We start from the raw sequence: 20,116 nt of genomic DNA on the forward strand, positions 1-20,116 counted from the left end.
TTTTTTAACTCCCACAATAAGTGAGAATAAAAATGCATGGATTTTAATTTTAAATATTAAAATGTAATGTTAAATAATTTTGATATTCGTTGAAAGTTTAAAGTTTGAAACTTTCTTTGGTCTGAAAAATTTATCTTAAGATAAAACATCTAATAATGACTGCAAAGGATGTTTATTACAGCTAAAGAAATACCTTATTTCATTGTTATTTGCAGAAATTAAAATAACCTAGGGAGCATGTACATGTAGCTTAAATCCCATTCCATGCTTTTCCAGCAGATGTAGCTATAAACCAGAAATGTTTAGAATGTTAAATTTGATCCAAGCTATTATAGTAGAGGGTACTTAGATTCAGGAATTCAGAATATTAAGTCAGAGTAATGAAAATATCTTCAAGGCTGACTGACAGCAACTTTTTGCCCCTTACTGATACTTTAGGAGATTATTTTTGCCTGTTGATGACTGAAAATAGAGCCTCTCAAAATTTATTTCAGATTGTAAGCTTTTTTACCTCCAACCTGAAGTCTTTTATTTGGTCAGTTGGTAGCTAAATTCTTTATTACCGGACTTGTTCTGTTTTAGGATATGACGATAAGATTCTGATATCCACAAAGCAAATTTTATTTATTGTTAGATTTATCATCCAATGAGAAGTTTTGGGAATTTACCTCTTTTTACCTCCAACCTATTCTCTTTTTTAAAAGTTGTAAATCGTGTTCTGTAATTCGTTCACATTATTATTATTATTATTTATTTATTTATTTATTTATTTATTTATTTTGAGACGGTGTCCAGCTCTGTCACCAGGCTGGAGTGCAGTGGCGCCATCTCAGTTCACTGCAACCTCCGCCTCCCGGGTTCAAGTGATTCTCCTGCCTCAGCCTCCCAAGTAGCTGGGACTACAGGCGTGCACCACCACGCCCAGCTAATTTTTGTATTTTTAGTATAGATGGAGTTTCACCATGTTGGCCAGGATGGTCTCGGTCTCCTGACCTTGTGATCCACCCTCCTCTGCCTCCCAAAGTGCTGGGATTACAGGCATGAGCCACTGTGCTTGGCCCACCTATTATTTTAAATATTTTTTGTTGTTTGCAAAAGTAACGTGTGCTCATGATTGAAATTTCAAAAATACAAAAAAAAAAAAAAAAAATTCTAAAACTGTTACTCTATTATAATTTATTAAATTTTATTTTTCATTTCCAAATGAGATGTTATTTATAGTGTCTTTGCAGAATATCACATTCTGTCCCCAGAGGCCATAAGTGTCTGCTGTAATTTCAGTACTTATGAATAAGTGTATCTGCTTATTTTATTTGGAGATTAATTATCTTAGAAGTCCCATGGGTTTTCAAGCAATGACCAGCAATGACCTTGTTTCTAATAAAAAAATTTCTAACAAATTTTTTTATTTACAATTCCATTGCACTGGCACATTGATGCCTGAAATTAGTCATTTTGTCATGGTAACCCACCTTGGATTATTTTGGCACGGTGTTTGTTTGGGGTAGGTATAGTTGTCTTGTGTTCTAAGGTTTGTGGTTTTTAACCTCCACGTGTGCTCTGTGCTGTGCTTCGCAGGTGACATTCTTAACGCCTTGGCTAATGTCTCTGGACGTAAACACCCGTCAACAGTTCAAGTGAAACAGCTGAAAATGTGTCTCCCCCTGATGCCTATAGTGCTTCACCTTGTAACTTCACAGGTACTATCGTATTGAGGAGGAAAAGGATATCAATGTGCCTCTTTTCTTTGTAAACTGGAGCTGAGAATCCTCAACTCAAAACATTTTCTTTTTTTAAATTGAGCTAAAATTGTACATAGCTTCCAGAATTTAATCTGTAGAAACTCTCATCGCACAGGTATTTCGACCTCAAGTTGTGACAGAAGAGTTTCTTTTCAGCTATGGAACTATTCTTGTGAGTAACACTAAATTTTCCTTGTTTCTAATAAAATTGTGGCTGCCTCTACTGTTTGTGGAATTTGGTGTCAGAATGAGGTAATTTAAAAATCCTATTGGTATTTATTTGTCTCTAGGGAAGTGACCTTTTAATATTTTTATCTGTTGACTGTAATAAAATTTGACATTTGGAGAAAACACATTCTCTCCTGATAATGTAGTTTGTTCAGAGACAGCCCAAATAGGGTAAATATGCCCACAGAAATACTTTTATAGATTTTGGTATTAAACGTCGTGAAAAAAATATAATAAAACTGGTGAAAATGGAATGCTGGGAATATATTATCATTACTCTCTACTTCAGCTTATATTGTCCAATCATGTGCAGTGTCTCTTTTTTTTTTTTTTTGAGACAGAGTCTCACTCTTTTGCTCAGGCTGGAGTGCAGTGGTGCGATCTTGGCTCACTGCAACCTCCGCCTCCTGGGTTCAAGCGATTCTTCTGCCCCAGCCCCTACAGTGTCTCTTCTTATGATGGTATTTCTCTATGTTAAGCTCAGTTTAGCCTTTTCTTTAATTTTGAGGATACAAGTAGAAATAAAAAATCATTGTATTATTGTTCACTTCTGTTTTTGCTCACAAAAATTGTCTTTTTGTTTAGCTTGTGAATTATGTTATCTTTTTCCCTTGCCAGTAGTAGTTACAGTATATATGATTGATGAAATGAGTAGTCATACAGAGGGAAAGCTAAAACATTTGTCCCAGAGCTTTTCCAGTCTGACTTTGATATTAATAATAAGCTGAACAGAGATTTTCAAAATGCCATAGAGGTAACTAGTTAAAATGAGGTCAGCATCTCAATTTTATGGTTAGTTTGGAATTTTATTTTAAAAAAGAGTGCCACACACAAGTGAGAATATGGTTTTCTAGAAAGTTCATTATAGGGTGAAGTATGATGTTTGTAAATATAAATGTTGAGTGGCGGTTGCTGATTTTTAGGAAACAATGCAGTAAAGGTCCTTTTGAGCTCAATTTCAAATTTTTATCATTTGAGTACTTTGAATCTTGAATTCCAGAAAGTCTATAATTTTGTTACCATATTTATGAATTTGCAAATTAGGAGAATTTTTATTTACCACCATTTTTTTGCCTGTTTTTAAGTGTAACATAGGCATCATTTTAGCATAACTATGATTTTTTCATTTACAATTCCATTGCACTGGCACATTGATGCCTGAAATTAGTAATTTTGTCACAGTAACCCACCTTGGATTATTTTGGCACAGTGTTTGTTTGGGATAGGTATAGTTGTCTTGTGTTCTTTCTCCCTCTCTCTTTTTTTTTTTTCATGTGTAGTATTTTCTTCTGCCTACATTAACTGAGTATGCTTTAGGTTTTTAAGGAACTACCAAGATTTTCCAACAGAAAAGTCTTTATGGACTTTCAGAAATTCTATGTATATTGGGGAGAACTCATCTGCTCCTTGTAATTCTGTGTTCAGAGACAAGGGAGGAGGCCACACTGAGTGTGTCCATAAAGACTTTTCTATGGTTATTCTGTTGGGTCTTTTCAATACAGGCACTTTTAGGAAATGGAAAATAACTTGGCTGGTTTAGAGATCATGAAGATATTAAAAAAATTTTAGCAGTTTTTTCTTGATAGTCTCACCCAATTAGAGGAAGTTTAGGGAAATAAAATGAAAGTCTTTTGCCTCTCTTCAGTCTATTTTCCTAGTCTGAATCATGGCCAGTCCCAGAATTCTTGAATTATTTTTCTTATTGTGTTCATTGGTTGGCCTTAACTGTGTGGTCACCTTTTGTATACTCAGTGTTGATGGCACTGATGAAATACTAGTAAAGGGAGAGAATTACTGACTAAAATTCAGGACCTGGTTTTAGTTATCCATATAGTTCTTGTGCACGTTATTGTGAACTGTTGAGAATTGAATGTTGCTTCTGTGAATTAATTCATAATTTTTCCAGAAGATAGCAAAAATGTTACTCGAGTTACAGTGCCTTACTGATGCTATAAGGTCTAGTCTACTCATCCAACATTCTTCTACAGACCCTTAGAAATTTACATTGCAAATTAGCATATTAAAACCCTTTGAGTTTTCTACTTTAAAATAATTTTTAAATTTTTTTTAGGCAAAGCCTTTCTAAACTATTTGAGAGGGCTTTTTTATTTTATTTTATTTTATTTTTCGTGATAGTGGTGGGGATGCACAGTTATGAACGTTCTGCAGCCCAGTCCACAGAACGATTATGTGAAATTGTCCAGAGCATAGTGCTTATTTGGTTCTGGTGACATAGGGAAGTAGTCCATTCATATTTACATACTTAGCATTGTGGATTTTTTTGTTGTTGTTTTTTCACTTTTTTTCTTTTTTTGAGACAGGGTCTTTCTCTGTCTCAGGCTGAGTGCAGTGGCACAATCAGGCTCGCTGCAACCTCTGCCCCCCAGGCTCAAGCAATCCTCCCTCCTCAGCCTCAGATGTAGCTGGAACTACAGGTGTGTGCCACCATGCCTGGTTAATTTTTAAAAATTTTTTGAAGAGATGAGGTTTCACCATCTTGCCTGAGCTGGTGTTGAACTCCTGGACTCAAGTGATCCACCCACCTTGGCCTCCCAAAGTGCTGGGATTATAGGCATGAGCCACCTCTCCCAGCATTATGTTTTGAAAGACTTACTGGTACATCTGGAGATAAATATTATTTTCAGCATTTCTCAAAATGTATCTCATGGAGTGGCTATTGTCTTATGGCAGGGATATTGTCCTTTTATATTTTAAAGATATGACTTAATTGGGGTATTCAAGCTTAGTCTACTTTTAGAAGCTGTATCCAGTGGCAGCAAGCCAAGAACTTTGTGGCTTCCCCTGAGGCAGCTCTTCACGAGCTGCTGACCTGCCTTGGGGTGGGTGTGGAGATAGCAGCCAGGGTTGGTGTAATCTCTGTGCATTAGAGGGGTTCTTAAGGAGCAGACTGGAGAAGGGGGTATTGGAACTGTGCTTCTCATTGACTTCAGTATTATAATGACACTAGGGCATGGTTTGCATATTTGACCTACAGACTTTTTTTTTTTTTTTGGGTACAAAAATTCAGGATACTTCTTATATATGGAGGCATAAATACAAGAATTACTTTTTTGTACATTTTTTCCCCCATGGAAAATGAAGGTTTGGTCGTCTTACATTTTAAAGAGACTAGCATTTGGAAACAATTCAGCAGAGTAATTTTAAACTATTATCAAGCTTTGAAAGACTCCTGGAAAAAGAGAACTACCCAGCTGATAATTGCTATTTTCACTTCTTATTGGCAGACGCAGCCTGTCGTCTTACTCAGCTCCCTCTCCAGGTTTCAGCAGTCTAGTCTCTGGGGAAGTTCTGTGGTGAATACCATGCTTCTTTTGGGCCTCCATTGAATTGAGCTGGGAAGCAGGAAGTAGTAGATTAAGGAAATATTTTCAAGAGCTCATGATGTGTATTAATGTAACATTCACTGTATTTCTTATGTCCTTTTGAAAATGCATTTGATTAATGAGCAGAGGAAGCAGACTTTGTTGTGTTTAAATTCTGGCCTCATTAGTTTATAAAAGTATGATGGCTTGTGGTGGTTATAATTTTCTGCAAAAAATAACTGAAAGATTATACTTACTGCCCTCTGTAGATTTTTATGTAAAGGAATGCTGATTTATTGATGGATATTGGCTTCAGCTGCAGAAAAGCCAGAGATAGTGCACTCTTGTATTTTTGAAAATATGATAGTATATATTTACTTATTTGTTGCCACCTAGATAGTCTCGTCTTTTTTCTTTTTAACATATCATGAATTTGTATCCCAGTTTGCTGTAGGAGCTTTTTTGCAGCCCCTGTTGGGGATCACTGAATGATGCTGAGGGCACTGGCACACACTGCTCCACACCCTCTAGCCAGCGGACCTAGCTCAGGATGGGTGGTCTTTTTTGCGCCCTTGCTGAAACTCCCATCTTAGAAGTTTGCGCCATGAGAAGATATTGTGTGACCCCCGGTGTTGTGGTCATCTGCAGATTTCTGGATCATTGGCTTTCGTTCCTCAGCGTTCCTTTAGCAGTTGGCTCACCATGAGCCTTTCCTTGCCGCTCCTGCATTGTTGGTGGGGAATTTGATATCCCTCTGGAGGATCCTTCCAGTGCCTCAGCCTTGCAGCTCCCTGGCTGCTTCTCTCCTCAAGAGCTTGTCTGTCTTCCCATCAGCTGCCTGCTCCCATGGTCAAACGCTTGACCTTACTGTCAGCATCCCCTTGTTGGTCCACCACCCCTGATTTTCAGCTCATTTCCTCTCCTCCCCAACTCCCACAGCCCTTCAGCTTCTTTGAGACTTAATTGTTCCTGCCTGCTTTCCGCTCACCATCCTGCCCTGCCAGGGCTCTGCTTTTTCACTTTCTCTTTATTCCACCTAGAGTGCCTGGTCCAGCATTAGTCACAATCTTTTTTTTTTTTTTTTTTTTTTTTTTTTGAGACAGAGTCTACCTCTGTCTCCCAGGCTGGTGCAGTGGAGTGATCTTGGCTGACTGCAACCTCTGTTTCGTGGGTTCCAGCAATTCTCAATCCTCAGCCTCCCAAGTAGCTGGGATTACAGGCGTGCGCCACCACTCATGGCTGATTTTTGTATTTTTTGTAGAGATGGGGTTTCACCCTGTTGGCCAGGCTGGTCTTGAGCTCCTGACCTCAAGTGATCCGCCTGCCTCAACCTCCCAAAGTGCTGGGATTACAGGTGTGAGCCACCATGTCCGGCTCTCTGGCAAATCTTCGTGCTAGTTAAATTTAAGTTTCTACCTACCCTAACCCTGCTTTGAGTGGCTAAATATGGCTGGGGGCGGGGAGGTAGAGGGGAAATAGTGCAAATAACAGGTCTCTCTTAAAATTCACATCAGCTGATGACTATTTATATCTTCCCTTCTCTTTGAATCTCCAATGCCTCCTATGCCGTTCTCACTCTCACCTCGTTACTCCCTATTACACTGAGAATGAGAAGGAAGAAATATATCAAAGGATATTGAAACTGGTAAATGAATGAAATATTTAGTAGGAATTTAAAAAAAAATTAAATAGGGGAAGTATAAGGTAGGAAATAAGTTAAAAGAAGCCCATAATTCTTCATATTAAATAATTACTTAATAAACAATTTCATCATTTAGACAAGCTTTATTTATATATACATTCATATATATTCATATATATATACACATTCATATATATATACACACACATATATACACACACACACACACACACACACAAGAAAAAGACAGTACATGCGAGTGGTTAGAATGTCGTAAGGGAAGAGAAAGGCAGAAAAGGCAGTGAAGCTTGCCTCCCCAGGTTCCCAAAGGAAACAATGCTTGTCCTTTCCTGTGATCTCTTCCTCAAAAATTATTGTTCACATCACTAGCATTTGTGTATTCTGTGTATATTTTTAAGAGAATTGTGCAGAAGGGATTGTTGTTACATACTCTGCTCTGTGTCCTCTTTCTTTACTTAATAATCCATAGATATTTACATAGTTTTGTTTAAGTCAAAAGGTCTCTCTCTGTGAGTTTTTTATTCAACATCAAATTTGTATTTTATTCGATAAAAGTTATGTGCCCATTTTGGAATTATGTGAAATGATTTTAACAAAATTATCATGAAAAGCATACATTGCTCCTTTTAAAAATTAACTCGGCTGGGCATGGTGGCTCACGCCTGTAATCCTAGCACTTTGGGAGGCCAGGGGCGGGCTCAGTCATGAGATTGAGACCATCCTGGCCAACATGGTGAAAACCCATCTCTACTAAAAATACAAAAGTGGGTGAAACCCCATCTCTACTAAAAATACAAAAGTTAGCTGGTGGCATGTGCCTATAGTCCCAGCTTCTCGGAAGGCTGAGGCAGACGAATCGCTTGAACCCGGGAGGCAGGGGTTGTAGTGAGCCGAGATCACGCCACTGCACTCCAGCCTAGTGACAGAGCAAGACTCCGTCTCCAAAAAAACAAAAAACAAAACAAAACTCCAATTTAAAGTCCATTTTATTTGTAGACCAAAAAAAGAATTGAAGATATCCTCTGTTTTCACCTTTTAAAGGGCTTGCATTTTTTAGGCTTTCTGATTTCTTTATAACCTAGACAATAAATGTCTTTAAGGTGTTTTTCTTATTTTAAAGGTAATTTATGCTTATTTATTTAAATTATAATTCATACTTATTAAAGAAAATGTAGACAAGTGTAGTGAAATTTGAAGAAAATAAAATTATCTGTAACTCTACACTAGGAGACAACCATTGTTAACATATTGTTGTTTTCTTTGGTTTTCCATTCATATAGATGCATTTGTATTGTAGAAACAATTATTTATGTATCTATAACATATATGTGACATATACAAATACATATGGTTGAGACCTCTGTATCCATAGATTCGTATTCCAAATCCTTTAGAAAACTTAAGTTGCATTTAAGTATTTTCCCATAGCTTTAAAACATTCTTTTTAAAAACATTTTAAAATTTAATTTTAAATTGATGAATAAGAATTGTATACATTTATTGTATACAGCAGATTGTTCTGAAATATGTATACATTGTGAAATGGCTAAATTGAGCTAATAAACATATCTATTACCTCACATATTTGTTTTTGTGGTGAGAAAACCTGAAATCTACTATTACCAATTTTTAAGACTACATTTTTATTAATGGTACTCACCATGTACATTAGATCTTGATACCTTATTCCTTCTATATAATCAAAATTTTATATCCTTTGACCAATGTCTTCCCCCTACCCCCAGTCCCTGGTAACCACCATCTCTTCTCTACTTCTGAGTTCAACTTTTTAAATTCCCATCTGTAAGTGAGACCACATGATGTTTGTCTTTCTGTGCCTGGCTCATTTCACTTAACATAATGTCCTCTAGGTTTATCCATGTTGCTGCAAATGACAGGATTTCCTTTCTAAAAAAATTCCATTATGTATATTTGCCACATTTAAAAAATCCATTCATCTGTTGATGGACAGTTGAGTTGATTCTGTATCTTGGCTATTGTGAAGAAAGCTGCAGTGAACATGGGAGTGCAGATATTTCTTCAACATACTCATTTTATTTCCTTTGCAAATATATGTATATATGTGTATGTATGTATGTATTTATTTCACTAGTTGGATTTTTTAATCATGTGGTACTTATAATTTTAAATTTTTTGAAGAATCTTTGTAATATTTTTCATAATGGCTGTACTAGTTTATATTCCCATCAACAGTGTGCAAGAGTTCCCTTTCCTATACATCCTCACCAATCCTTGTTATCTTTTATCTTTTTGATAATAGCCATTCTTATAGATGTGAAGTGATATCTCATTATAGTTTTAATTTTCCTTTCCCTGGTTAGTGATATTGATCATTTTTTCCATGTACCTATTGATCATTTGTATATTTTCTTTTGAGTAATGTCTATTCAATCCTTTGACTTTTTTTTTTTTTTTTTTTTTTTTTGGAGACAAAGTCTTGCCTTGTCACCCAGGCTGGAGTACAGGGATACCATCATAACCCACTGCATCCTTGATCTCCTGGGCTCAAGTGATCCTCCACCTCAGCCTCCGAGTAGCTAAGGCTACAGGTTCATGCCACCATGCCTGGCTAATTTTTTATTTTTCTGTAGAGACGGTCTTGCTATGTTGCCCAAGCTGGTCTCAAACTCCTGGCCTCAGATTATCCTCCTGCCTTGGCCTCTCACAGTGCTGGGGTTACAGGTCTTAGCTACTTCACCTGGCCTGACCATTTGAAAACATTGGGTTATCTGTTTTCTTACTGTTGAGTTGAGTTCCTTATGTATTTTGGATATTCACCCCTTATAGATACGTGGTTTACAAATATTTTTTCCCATTCCTTAAGTTGTCTCTTCACTCTGTTGTTTCCTTGACTGTGCAGAAGCTTTTTATGTTGATGTAATCCTATTTGTATGTTTTTGCTTTTGTTGCTTGTGTTTTTGGATTCGATCTAAAAAAATTATTGCCCAGACCAATGTCATGGAGGTTTACCCCTTTATTTCTCTCTAGTTGTTTTGCAGTTTCAGGTCTTACGTTTTCTAACATTTTAATGGCTACTATCCTGTTTGTATGAACTATATATAGTTTGGTATAATTTCAGTAAGACTCAAAAATAAGCAATATACTATTTAGGGACACGTGTATATGTGTTAAAACTATTTTAAGAAATCCAAGAAAATGATAAATACATGATAGTGGTTACCTCTGGAAGTTAGGTAGGCAGATGGGATGGGGAGTTCATGCAACCAATTGGGAATGTCTTAGTTCTTAACTTGAGTAGTGGGTTTAAGGGTTTTCTTTGTAATGCAAAATGTATACCTATGTTCTTTTGTATATGTTACATAGATTCTATTATATTAGATTTCTTTTTTTTTTTTTTTTGGGAGACAGAGTCTTGCTCTGTTGGCCCGGCTGGAGTGTGGTGGCATGATCTCGGCTCACTGCAACCTCTGCCTCCCAGGCTCAAGCAATTCTACTGCCTCAACCTCCCAAGTAGCTGGGATTACAGGCATGTGCCACCATGCCCAGCTAATTTTTGTATTTTTAATTGAGATGGGGTTTCACCATGTTGGCCAGGCTGGTCTCGAACTCCTGACCTCAAGTAATCTGCCTGCCTTGGCCTCCCAAAGTGCTGAGATTACAGGTGTGAGCCACTGCACCTGGCCTATATTAGATATTTTTGACACATACCACTTGAGCATAGTAGACCAATTTCTACTGTGGGCTAATTGTTTATACTTAGTTACTTTTTAGTTTCAAGGTCATCTTATATTTTATTTGCTATTTGTAACCACATATAAAATAATATGTACGTATTATTTTGTTTCCTAGGGGCAAGAACTCTGTTGCAGTGTTCTTGCAGTCAGTAACATGGGTGCTCTGCCTAGCATGGCAGTGATTGTTTCATTGTCATGGAGTACCTTTTCTGTCCAGAGCATTCAGCCAGAGACTGGGAAGCTCATTCATCCAGGGAACTGAGGCCTCAGAGAGCTCACAGCCGAGCTACTAAGGCCTTCCTCTCAAACAGCAATGGGAGTCATCCTGCAAAGGAGGCACTAGCATGGTGCATGGGAGCATAGATAAGGGGGTTGGGATAAGAAGTATCTAGGAGGAACTCAAAACAGGGGTGAAATTTGAAGACAGGCCTTGAGAGCAAAACTGCTGTCTTGACAAAGTTTGTACTCAGGGTAGCTAAGGCTTGATTGACCTTCCTTTGAGATGACTGTTTTCCCTGGTTAGGTGCCATTCTAACTCACTTCTGATATGGCGAGCGAGTAATTGTGGCGTATTAATGGACATAGTTATGTATCAGTTGTATTATTCTCACTTTTGCAAGTGCTTGTATTAACATTGACTTTATTCCAACATTAAATCTTGTTGATAGTGATTTGTGTATTTAAAAATGATTCTTTGGGAGGCCGAGGCAGGTGGATCACCTGAGGTCGGGAGTTTGAGACCAGCGTGACCAACTTGGAGAAACCCCGTCTCTACTAAAAATACAAAATTAGCCAGGTGTGGTGGCTCATGCCTGTAATCCCAGCTACTCGGGAGGCTGAGGCGAGAATTGCTTGAACCCGGAAGGCAGAGGTTTGGGTGAGCTGAGATTGCACCATTGCTCTCCAGCCTGGGCAACAAGAGCAAAACGCTGTCTCACACACACACACACACACACACACACAAAGATTATAGTTTATAATTTATGTATATTATTTAATATACTTTTATAACTATAATAGTATTTATAATATGTGTAGAGTATTTAATACTGTCTGAATTATTAAGAACAATAGATACAGTTTTGGGCAAAATGTAAACTACATATATTTTATTTCAGAGTTACTTTGAAACTATTAAAAATTTTATTTTTTTCAGAGTCATATTAAATCTATAGACTCAGGAGAAACGAACATAGATGGAGCCATAGGTGAGTAGACCATGGAACATTTTTATGTCTTTGTTTGAGGTACTTTGATACTGTGATTTAGAACATGTAAGTAAACACCTATAATAATTAACTGTATTTCTAGGACTGACAGCATCAGAAGAATTTATCAAGATCACGTTGTCAGCTTTTGAAGCAATAATACAGTATCCTATTTTACTGAAAGACTATCGCTGCACGGTCAGTTCTGACAGCTTTTGAAAAAAGCTCCTTTTAAATTTACTTGGTAATTCTGTATATAAAGAGACCTCGTTTACAGTGCTTGGCTCATATGTGTTCCTCACATGAAATAACCATTCAGAACCCCCCTACCTTGGCAGGATGAACATAGGAAATCCCTTCCCTTTGTTGACTTTCTTGGCATTTTTCTTTATTATTCTCTTTCCTTTTTGGTCCACAGCTATCCCTCAGCTTACTTTCTTCTTGCCTGATTATTTGTTTTAACTGGTAGTACAAACCTTCAGAGCAAGGTTTCTCAACCTTGGCACTAAAGGCATTTTGGGAGGGACAATTCTTTATTATGTGGCTGTCCTGTGCATTCTGGGATATTTAGCAGAAACCCTGGCCTCTACTCAGGAGGTGTGGTAGCCTCACTCCATCTCCCTTCAGTTATGACAACAAAAATTGTCTCTACACATTGACATATGTCCTCTGGGTGGCAAAATTGTTCCTATTTGAGAAACTGTGCCTTTGAAGGATCCTTAGGTGAGCTGCATGTTGACTCTAGGAGGAGGAAATCCTCCCTCCCTTTCTTTCTGCAGAAAGGCCCCCAGAAGAGGAGCCAGTTAAGAAGACAACTAGCTTATGGTACAAGGAGCAGTATCAGGTTTTGCCTGGCAGTGGCTTTCCCTAGAAGCTGCTGTGGAACAGGCACATGGTTCCATCCTTCCCTCCTTAACTTTCCCATCTCCTACCCCTGCCCCTCTCACTGAAGCACTGGTGATTTGGTATAGGGAGGATGTGTTTCTTACACCCCAGCTCATGCCTGTTTCCAGTGTTCTGTCCCATTTAGCATTTGACCCAAGCAATAGTGACTGCTTTTAGATAACAGATTATGTGGGCATCCGAAGCATAACCAAGAAAGAGTTTGATGTGAAAATATTTTTCACATTTCCAACAACTAACCCTGTAGGCAAAATTTTAGATAGTAGTCAGTCATGAGTTGTGAATTGCCTGTCATGACGATGAATAAAAGTAATGAATTTAGAAATCAAAACTGTACTTAAAAAAGATATTATGAAGTAAAGAAAAAGTTAATTTTGACACCTTCATGGTAACATAGATGCCACTGTAGAACTGAATTCTTCAGTTTGTTTCCTCACATATTTCTCCACCCTCTGTCCGCACCCTTCAAACACAGTTAACTTGTGTGTGTGTGTGTGTGCATTAAATCCTTCACTTAAATACTGTATTCTGTGGCTTCTAACATCTTGGAATTAGCTCAGTTCTACTTTGGGTTTTTATTATAGACAGATTTAGAAATTTGAATTTATAAAACATGGTTTAGAATGTCATTGTTTCATTTTGCTAATTGCTTCTGTTTCTTTGTTCTTTGATTGTTGTGATTATTCTTATTTCCTTTTTCTTTGGGTCTATTTTGTATTCTTTTTCTAACTTTTTGGGGTAAATATTTAGCTTGTTAATTTTTCATATTTCTTTTCTAATTTATGCATTTCAGATTATATTTAATTACTGCTTTAGCATCATCCCACAAGTTTTGGTATACATAATTTTAATCTTAGTTAAAATATTTTATATTCTTCTTTATTGACTCATGGGTTATTAATATATATGTATTTAAATGTCATATGGATACATAATATTTATCTTTGTATACTGATTTCTAGTTTAACTGCTTTGAAGTTAGAGAATATAGTCTGGGTGACTTTAATATGTTGAAATTCATCAAGTCTTGGTTTATAGCCCATTATGAGGTTATTTTTTATAGATACTCTGTATGTTTGAAAAAAATACATATTTTGCAGCTGTTCTGTGCAGTATTCAATATATAATCATCAAGTAATTTTATTAGTTATTCAGATCTTATCCTTGGCTGGGCGTGGTGGCTTACGCCTATAATCCCAGTATTTTGGGAGGCCGAGGCGGGCAGATCACTTGAGGTCAGGAGGTCAAGACCATCCTGGCCAACATGGTGAAACCCCATCTCTACTAAAAATACAAAAATTAGCTGGGCATGGTGGTGCATGCCTATAGTCCCAGCTACTCGGGAGGCTGAGGCAGGCGAATCGCTTGAACCTGGGAGGCGGAGGTTGCAGTGAGCCGAGATCGCGCCACTGCACTCCAGGCTGGTGACAAAGTGAGACTCTGTCTCAAAAAAAAAAAAACCAAAAAACTTACTTATTTTGGCTTCCTTTTTCTATAAATTACTGAAAAAGATGTGTATAAATCTCCTATAACTATTATGAATTTATTTCTTCTGGTAGTTCTGAAAATTTTTGTTTTATGTATTTTGAGGCCATGTTATTTAGGTGTATGCAAATTTCAACTCATGTCGTCTTATGAAGTCAGCCTTGTATCGTTGTGAAGTGGCCCTCTTTATATGTAGGAATGTTTTTTGCCTTACTCTTTGTCCCATTCTAACATAATCATGCAAACTTTCTTTTCATTAATATTTGCCTTCTATATATTTTTTCGTTCTTTTCCTTCAAACATCTATTTTTATGTTTTAGAGCTATATAATATAAACATCATATAATATTTTTAAATTAATTTGTCCAGGCCAGGCGTGGTGACTCATGCCTGTAATCCCAGCACTTTGGGAGGCCGAGACAGGCAGATCACATGAGGTTGGGAGTTCAAGACCAGCCTGGCCAACGTAGTGAAACCCCGTCTCTACTAAGAATGCGAAAATTGGCTGGATGTGGTGGCATGTACCTGTAATCCCAGCTAGTCTGCAGACTGAGGCAGGAGGATCGCTTGAATCTGGGAGGTGGAGGTTGCAGTGAGCTGAGATCACACCGCTGCACTCCAGCCTGGGCGACTGAGCGAGACTGGGTCTCAAAATAAATAAATAAATATTTAAAAAATTAAAAAATTAATTTGGCCAATTTTTTACTTCTAACTACAGAATGTACTCCATTTACACACTGTAATTGTTGGTCTGTTTGGATTCATTCTACTATATTCTTTCAAACTTTGTCATACATTATTTTCTTCTTACCTATTTCTACTCTCTTGTTTTATTGACATTTTATTTTTCATTTTGTTTTTTCCCTATATAAGGTTGGTATTTATATATTCTCCTCCTATTCTTTTACTGGTTACTATAAAATTTACATCATACATATTAATGTATTAAAAGCTAAACTTAAAAATAAACTTTCTTTTCTATTAGTAATATACAGACCTTAGCCTACTTAACTCCACTTAGTCCCCTCATGATATATATATTATTGTTGTCTGGGATTTTCAAGTCTGTCTGGTTTTGTTTCTTTCTTTTAAATATCCACCAGACTTTATCATCACTACTTTAATATAGTTAATGTTCATTTACCTTTATTCACATATTTACTACTTTTTTATGCTTCTTTTCTTCTTAGTTTTCACTCCTGTCTTCACTTATTTCTGACTGAAGTACATCCTTTATAGTTTCCTTTAGCTTACGTGTGCTGGTGGCAAACTATCTGATAAAGTCATTCTTCCTTGAGTGATGTTTTGCTGAGTATTAAATTTCAGTTTGGTAGTTGTTTTTGGTATTATTTTTCAGCACTGCACAGATATTTCATTATCTTACATTCTGAATTGTTGCTATTGATAGGTTGGTGATTAATCTCAAGTTTTTACTTGGAAGGAAATCTCTCTTTTTGTTCCTTCGGGCCTTCTAAAACGTTTTGCGGGGAGGTAGTGTAGATTTGGTTTTCTGTAGATTCACTATGATGTAACTAAATATAAATTTCTTTTTTTACTTATTCTTTTGAGGATTCTCTGTGCTTCTTGAATCTGTGGATTTCCTTTTTCATCAGTCTGGAAAACTTTCTGCCATTATCTCTGCTTATTCTCTCTCTCGTTCTATCTCCTTCAGCCATTCAGATCACATACTCATTAAACTTTCTCACTGTACTTTCTAATTCTTACTTTTTGTGTATTCCAGCTTTTTCTTTTTTAGAGTTAATATTCTGAATAATTTTATTTCTTTTTTTTTTCCTGTCTTCTACTATGCCCCTTCTGTTGCCACATATAGCAGTTGAGTTTCTAATTTTGGTTATTTTTCATTCGTAGAAGTCTATCATTGCTAGAAATTCTGCTTGTCTTTTTTTTTTTTTTCAAATCTGTATTGCTTTTTATAATTTCCTGTTCCCTGTATTTTCTAGTGTGTGACGTATTTATTCATGTTTGTTATTCAGTCTTTCATATCAGAAGACTATGAAAGTCATCTTTTGTCTGTGATGTCTGTTATATCTTGTTCATGCCCAAATCTTCCTGTTTTCTTGGAGGCCTGAGTATTGTTTATCCTTGTTGGTCATTGTTCCTGAAATCCATTAGAGGGCATTCCCTGAAATCAAGTATGGATGTTCCTTCCTCCATAACATGTTTCCTTCTGCCAGGCACCTAAGGGCTCTCCCAGTTGGGACAGTACCTCAGATCAGCATCATTTGTACCCAGTGTGCAAATCCCTGACAATGTAGGTCTGAGATCACAACTTCCCAGGGCAGCCTCCTCAATTTTCAGGAGTGTAAATGTGTGTGGAGGCGTTGGTGAATGAATCTAGTTTTTCCTTACTTTGAGAGTATAATCTCCTCTCTGCAGGTGTCCATTTCTGTGTAAGGTGACTCATAAAACTCTGTGTGCTAGAGGATCTGGGTGCAGGGGTCCCACTGATACCTGTGTTTGTGTTGTTGCTAAGTGCCTCCTGGGCAGTCAGCTCCATGCTCTCATGGTCTCAACTCTCTGCCTTGGGTTTTCATTCAGAAACTAGTCTGAAAGCTTCCCCTGTTTTCAGAGCTTAGGGTTTAGGGTCTTTATATTTTATCTGGCGGTTTTCATTGTTTACTGTAAGAATGTTAATCCACGTAACAGTACCCACCATAACTAGGAACCTGTTTGTCATGGTCATTGTCATAGCAATGAATTCCAAGTCATCAAATAAGATATGACTTGCTGAGATGTTGCTTATTAATTCTTTTGCCTAATGAGCAGTAACTTTATGACTAATTTGTTAAGATCCAGTATTTATAAATATCTATTTTGCATTTAAATAGAAATTAGCTTATTTTCTAATCATGAAATTCAAGCATACTAATTATTGTAACTACAGCATCTATTATGATAGAAGAGGTATTATTACAACTTACTGGCTTCATAAAAATATTTTTTAATGCTATAACTCATGAGAAATTTTCTAATTACCTCTTTTTGAGCATGACTAGAATACATGAAGATGAAGATCCAACACCCCAGGGAACATACTGTTGTTTGAAATGTTGGCACACATGATGTTCAAGGCTACTGATCAATACTATATTGTATGGAAGTGGCTAAATGCATTTGATTCTTGCTGAGCACAAGCACTTAATTCAGATTTTTTCCCAGAGTTTTAGACCATTTAGCTCCTCAGAGTTGAAATCATCAATCTGGCCTATAGGACAGTGAGAAAGCCACATGATTTGTTTTGTACGGAGAATTTGTTCCCCACTCGTGGTGGTTTTGGAAAATATTATTAATAGCAAAGGGAAAATAAAGATGACTTCTTTATTAGAAAGTTCTGGCTGCAATATACATAATTTGATTAAAATATATTTCTATTTAACTTTAGAAAGTAAGCTAAGCCTTAATACTTTTTAATGAAAAACCTATCCTTTTGCAAATTTTTCAGAGAAAGGCTGGAGGCTAATAAATAATGAATAATCTAGCTTTAAACCAGTTATTTGAGTTAATATTTAGTGTTGGTGGTGATGTAGAGCACATGGAACCCAGAAACACTATACTCAGTGAGAGTGTACGTTGGTACAACTACTCTGAAAAACTGTTGGGCAGTAGCTACTAAAGCTGAACATATGCATATACTGTGACTCAGCAATTTTACTTCTAAATATATATTCAATAGAAATGAGGTAAGAATGCTCATAGCTCCAAACTGGAAACCATCCGAATTCCCATCAACAGTCTGTGGATGACTACATTATGGTATAGTCAAATGATGGAATGCTCTTCCACAGAGAAAACAAATGACCTTCAGTTACACTTAACGACATGGATAAATCTTACAAATTTAATGTTGAGCTAAAGTTAACAAATACAAAATACCATGATTCCACTTGCAAAAAAATTAAGAATAGACAAAACTATTCCAAGTCATGATAGTGGTGACCCTTGGGTGGTGACTGGTAGGTGACAAAGGGGGCTTTATAATGTCCTGTTCCTTCATCTAGGTGCTACTTACATGAGTATGTTCATGTTGTGAAAATTATCTGAATTGTATACTTAGGATAAGTACATCTTTATGTATATATCTTATTTGTGAATTAAAAATTTACATAAATATGAAAAAAGGTTTAGAACTTGGTAAAGGTAAGCCTTTATACAGGTTGATTATCCCTTATCTGAAACACCTGGGACCAGAAGTGCTTTAGATTTTGGATGTTTTGGGGATTTTCAAATATTTACATTTTTGGAATATTTGCATTATCCTTATTGGTTGAACATCCCTAATCTGAAAATCTGAAATACTCTAATGAGCATTGCCTCCGAGTGTCATGTTGGTGCTCAAAAAGTTTCAAGCTGGGCATGGTGGTGAGCTCCTGTAGTCGCAGCTACTTGGGAGGCTGAGGTGGGAGAATAACTTGAGCCTAGGAGTTCAAGGCCAGCTTGGGCAATGTAGCCATAACCCCATTTCTAAAAAAGAGAAAAAAATGTTTCAAATTTTAGAGCATTTCAGATTTTAGATTTTTGGATTAGGAATGCTCAACTTGTATATATAGTCATGCCTTGCTTAAAGATGGAGATGCATGCTGAAAAATGCCTTATTTGGTGATTTTTTTTGTTGTGCAAACATCATAGAATGTACTTACACCAACCTGAGTGGTGTAGCCCATTACACACCTAGACTACAAACCTGTACAGCATGTTACTGCACTGAATATTGTAGGTAATTGTAACAAATGGTAAGTATACCAGGAAAAGGTGTGGTGAAAATATCATATAAAGATAAATGTTACACTTTTATAGGATGCTTACTATGAATGGAGCTTGCAGGACTGGAGTTGCTTTGGGTGAGTCAGTAGTGAGTGGTGAGTGAATCTGAAGGCCTAGGACGTTACTATACACTACTGCAGACATTATCAACACTGTTCAGTTAAGCTACACTAAATTTATTAAAAAACATTTTTTGGTCGGGCACAGAGGCTCACACCTTCACCTGTAATCTTAGCACTTTGGGAGACTGAGGCAGGCAAACCACTTGAGGCCAGGAGTTCAAAGACCAACCTGGGCAACATAGTGAGACTATATACCTACAAAAAATTAAAAAAACAATTAACTGGGCATAGTGGTGCATGCCTGTAGAAAAAAAATGTATTTTTCTTTCTTCAGTATCAAATTCTCTGTATCTTACTATCACATTTTTACTTTATAAACTTCTAAAAACTTTTTGACTCTTTTGTAATAACACTGATTTTAAAACACACATTGTACTGTTGTACAAAAAATTTGATAAGCTTTTTTCTATTTTTGAAATTTTTAATTAAATTTTTTTTCCTTTCTAAACTTTTTTTATTAAAAATGAAGACAAAAACACACACAATTAGTCTAGGATTACACAAGATCAGGATCATCAAGACGTTGTCAGTAAGCAATAGGAATTTTTCAGCTCCGTTATAATCTTATGGGACCGTCATCATACATGTGCTCTGTTGCTGACCAAAGCGTCATTATGCCATGCATGACTGTGTATATATATATTTAAAGTTAACTGATGTGAATAAGCATCTCTACCTATCTTTTATTGGTGTGGATTCATATTCTGTATTAGTTTTCTATTGCTGATGTAACAAATCACCACAAATTTACTGGTTTAAAACAACACAAATTTGTTATCTTACAGTTCTGGAGAGTCAGAAGCTTGAAATGAATTTTAGGGCTACAATGAAGGTGTCAGCATGGCTGTGTTCCTTCCAGAGACTCTAAGGGAAGGGTCTGCTTCCTTGACTTTTCCAGCTTCTCGAGGCCACCTGGATTCTTAGGCTTGTGGCCCCTTCTTCCA

At 36.7% G+C, this 20,116-nt stretch overlaps 1 protein-coding gene across 10 annotated transcripts in view; it reads left to right on the forward strand.

The window, feature by feature from the left end:
- The window catches only part of ULK4 (unc-51 like kinase 4), a 702,682-nt gene that overhangs the window by 225,007 nt on the left and 457,559 nt on the right, over positions 1–20,116 (forward strand). For all 10 annotated transcript variants that reach the window (XR_012090659.1, XM_073010314.1, XM_073010313.1 and 7 more), the window contains 4 exons: positions 1,579–1,700; positions 1,858–1,914; positions 11,829–11,880; positions 11,984–12,078. Coding sequence is in view for 9 of the 10 variants with exons in the window: in XM_073010314.1 (XP_072866415.1) it covers positions 1,579–1,700; positions 1,858–1,914; positions 11,829–11,880; positions 11,984–12,078 (326 nt within the window). In the remaining variant the exon portion in view is untranslated. The remainder of the gene's footprint in view (positions 1–1,578; positions 1,701–1,857; positions 1,915–11,828; positions 11,881–11,983; positions 12,079–20,116) is intronic.

The sequence above is a fragment of the Chlorocebus sabaeus genome, chromosome 22 (assembly GCF_047675955.1).
Source record: "Chlorocebus sabaeus isolate Y175 chromosome 22, mChlSab1.0.hap1, whole genome shotgun sequence".
NCBI classification, from domain to species: domain Eukaryota; kingdom Metazoa; phylum Chordata; class Mammalia; order Primates; family Cercopithecidae; genus Chlorocebus; species Chlorocebus sabaeus.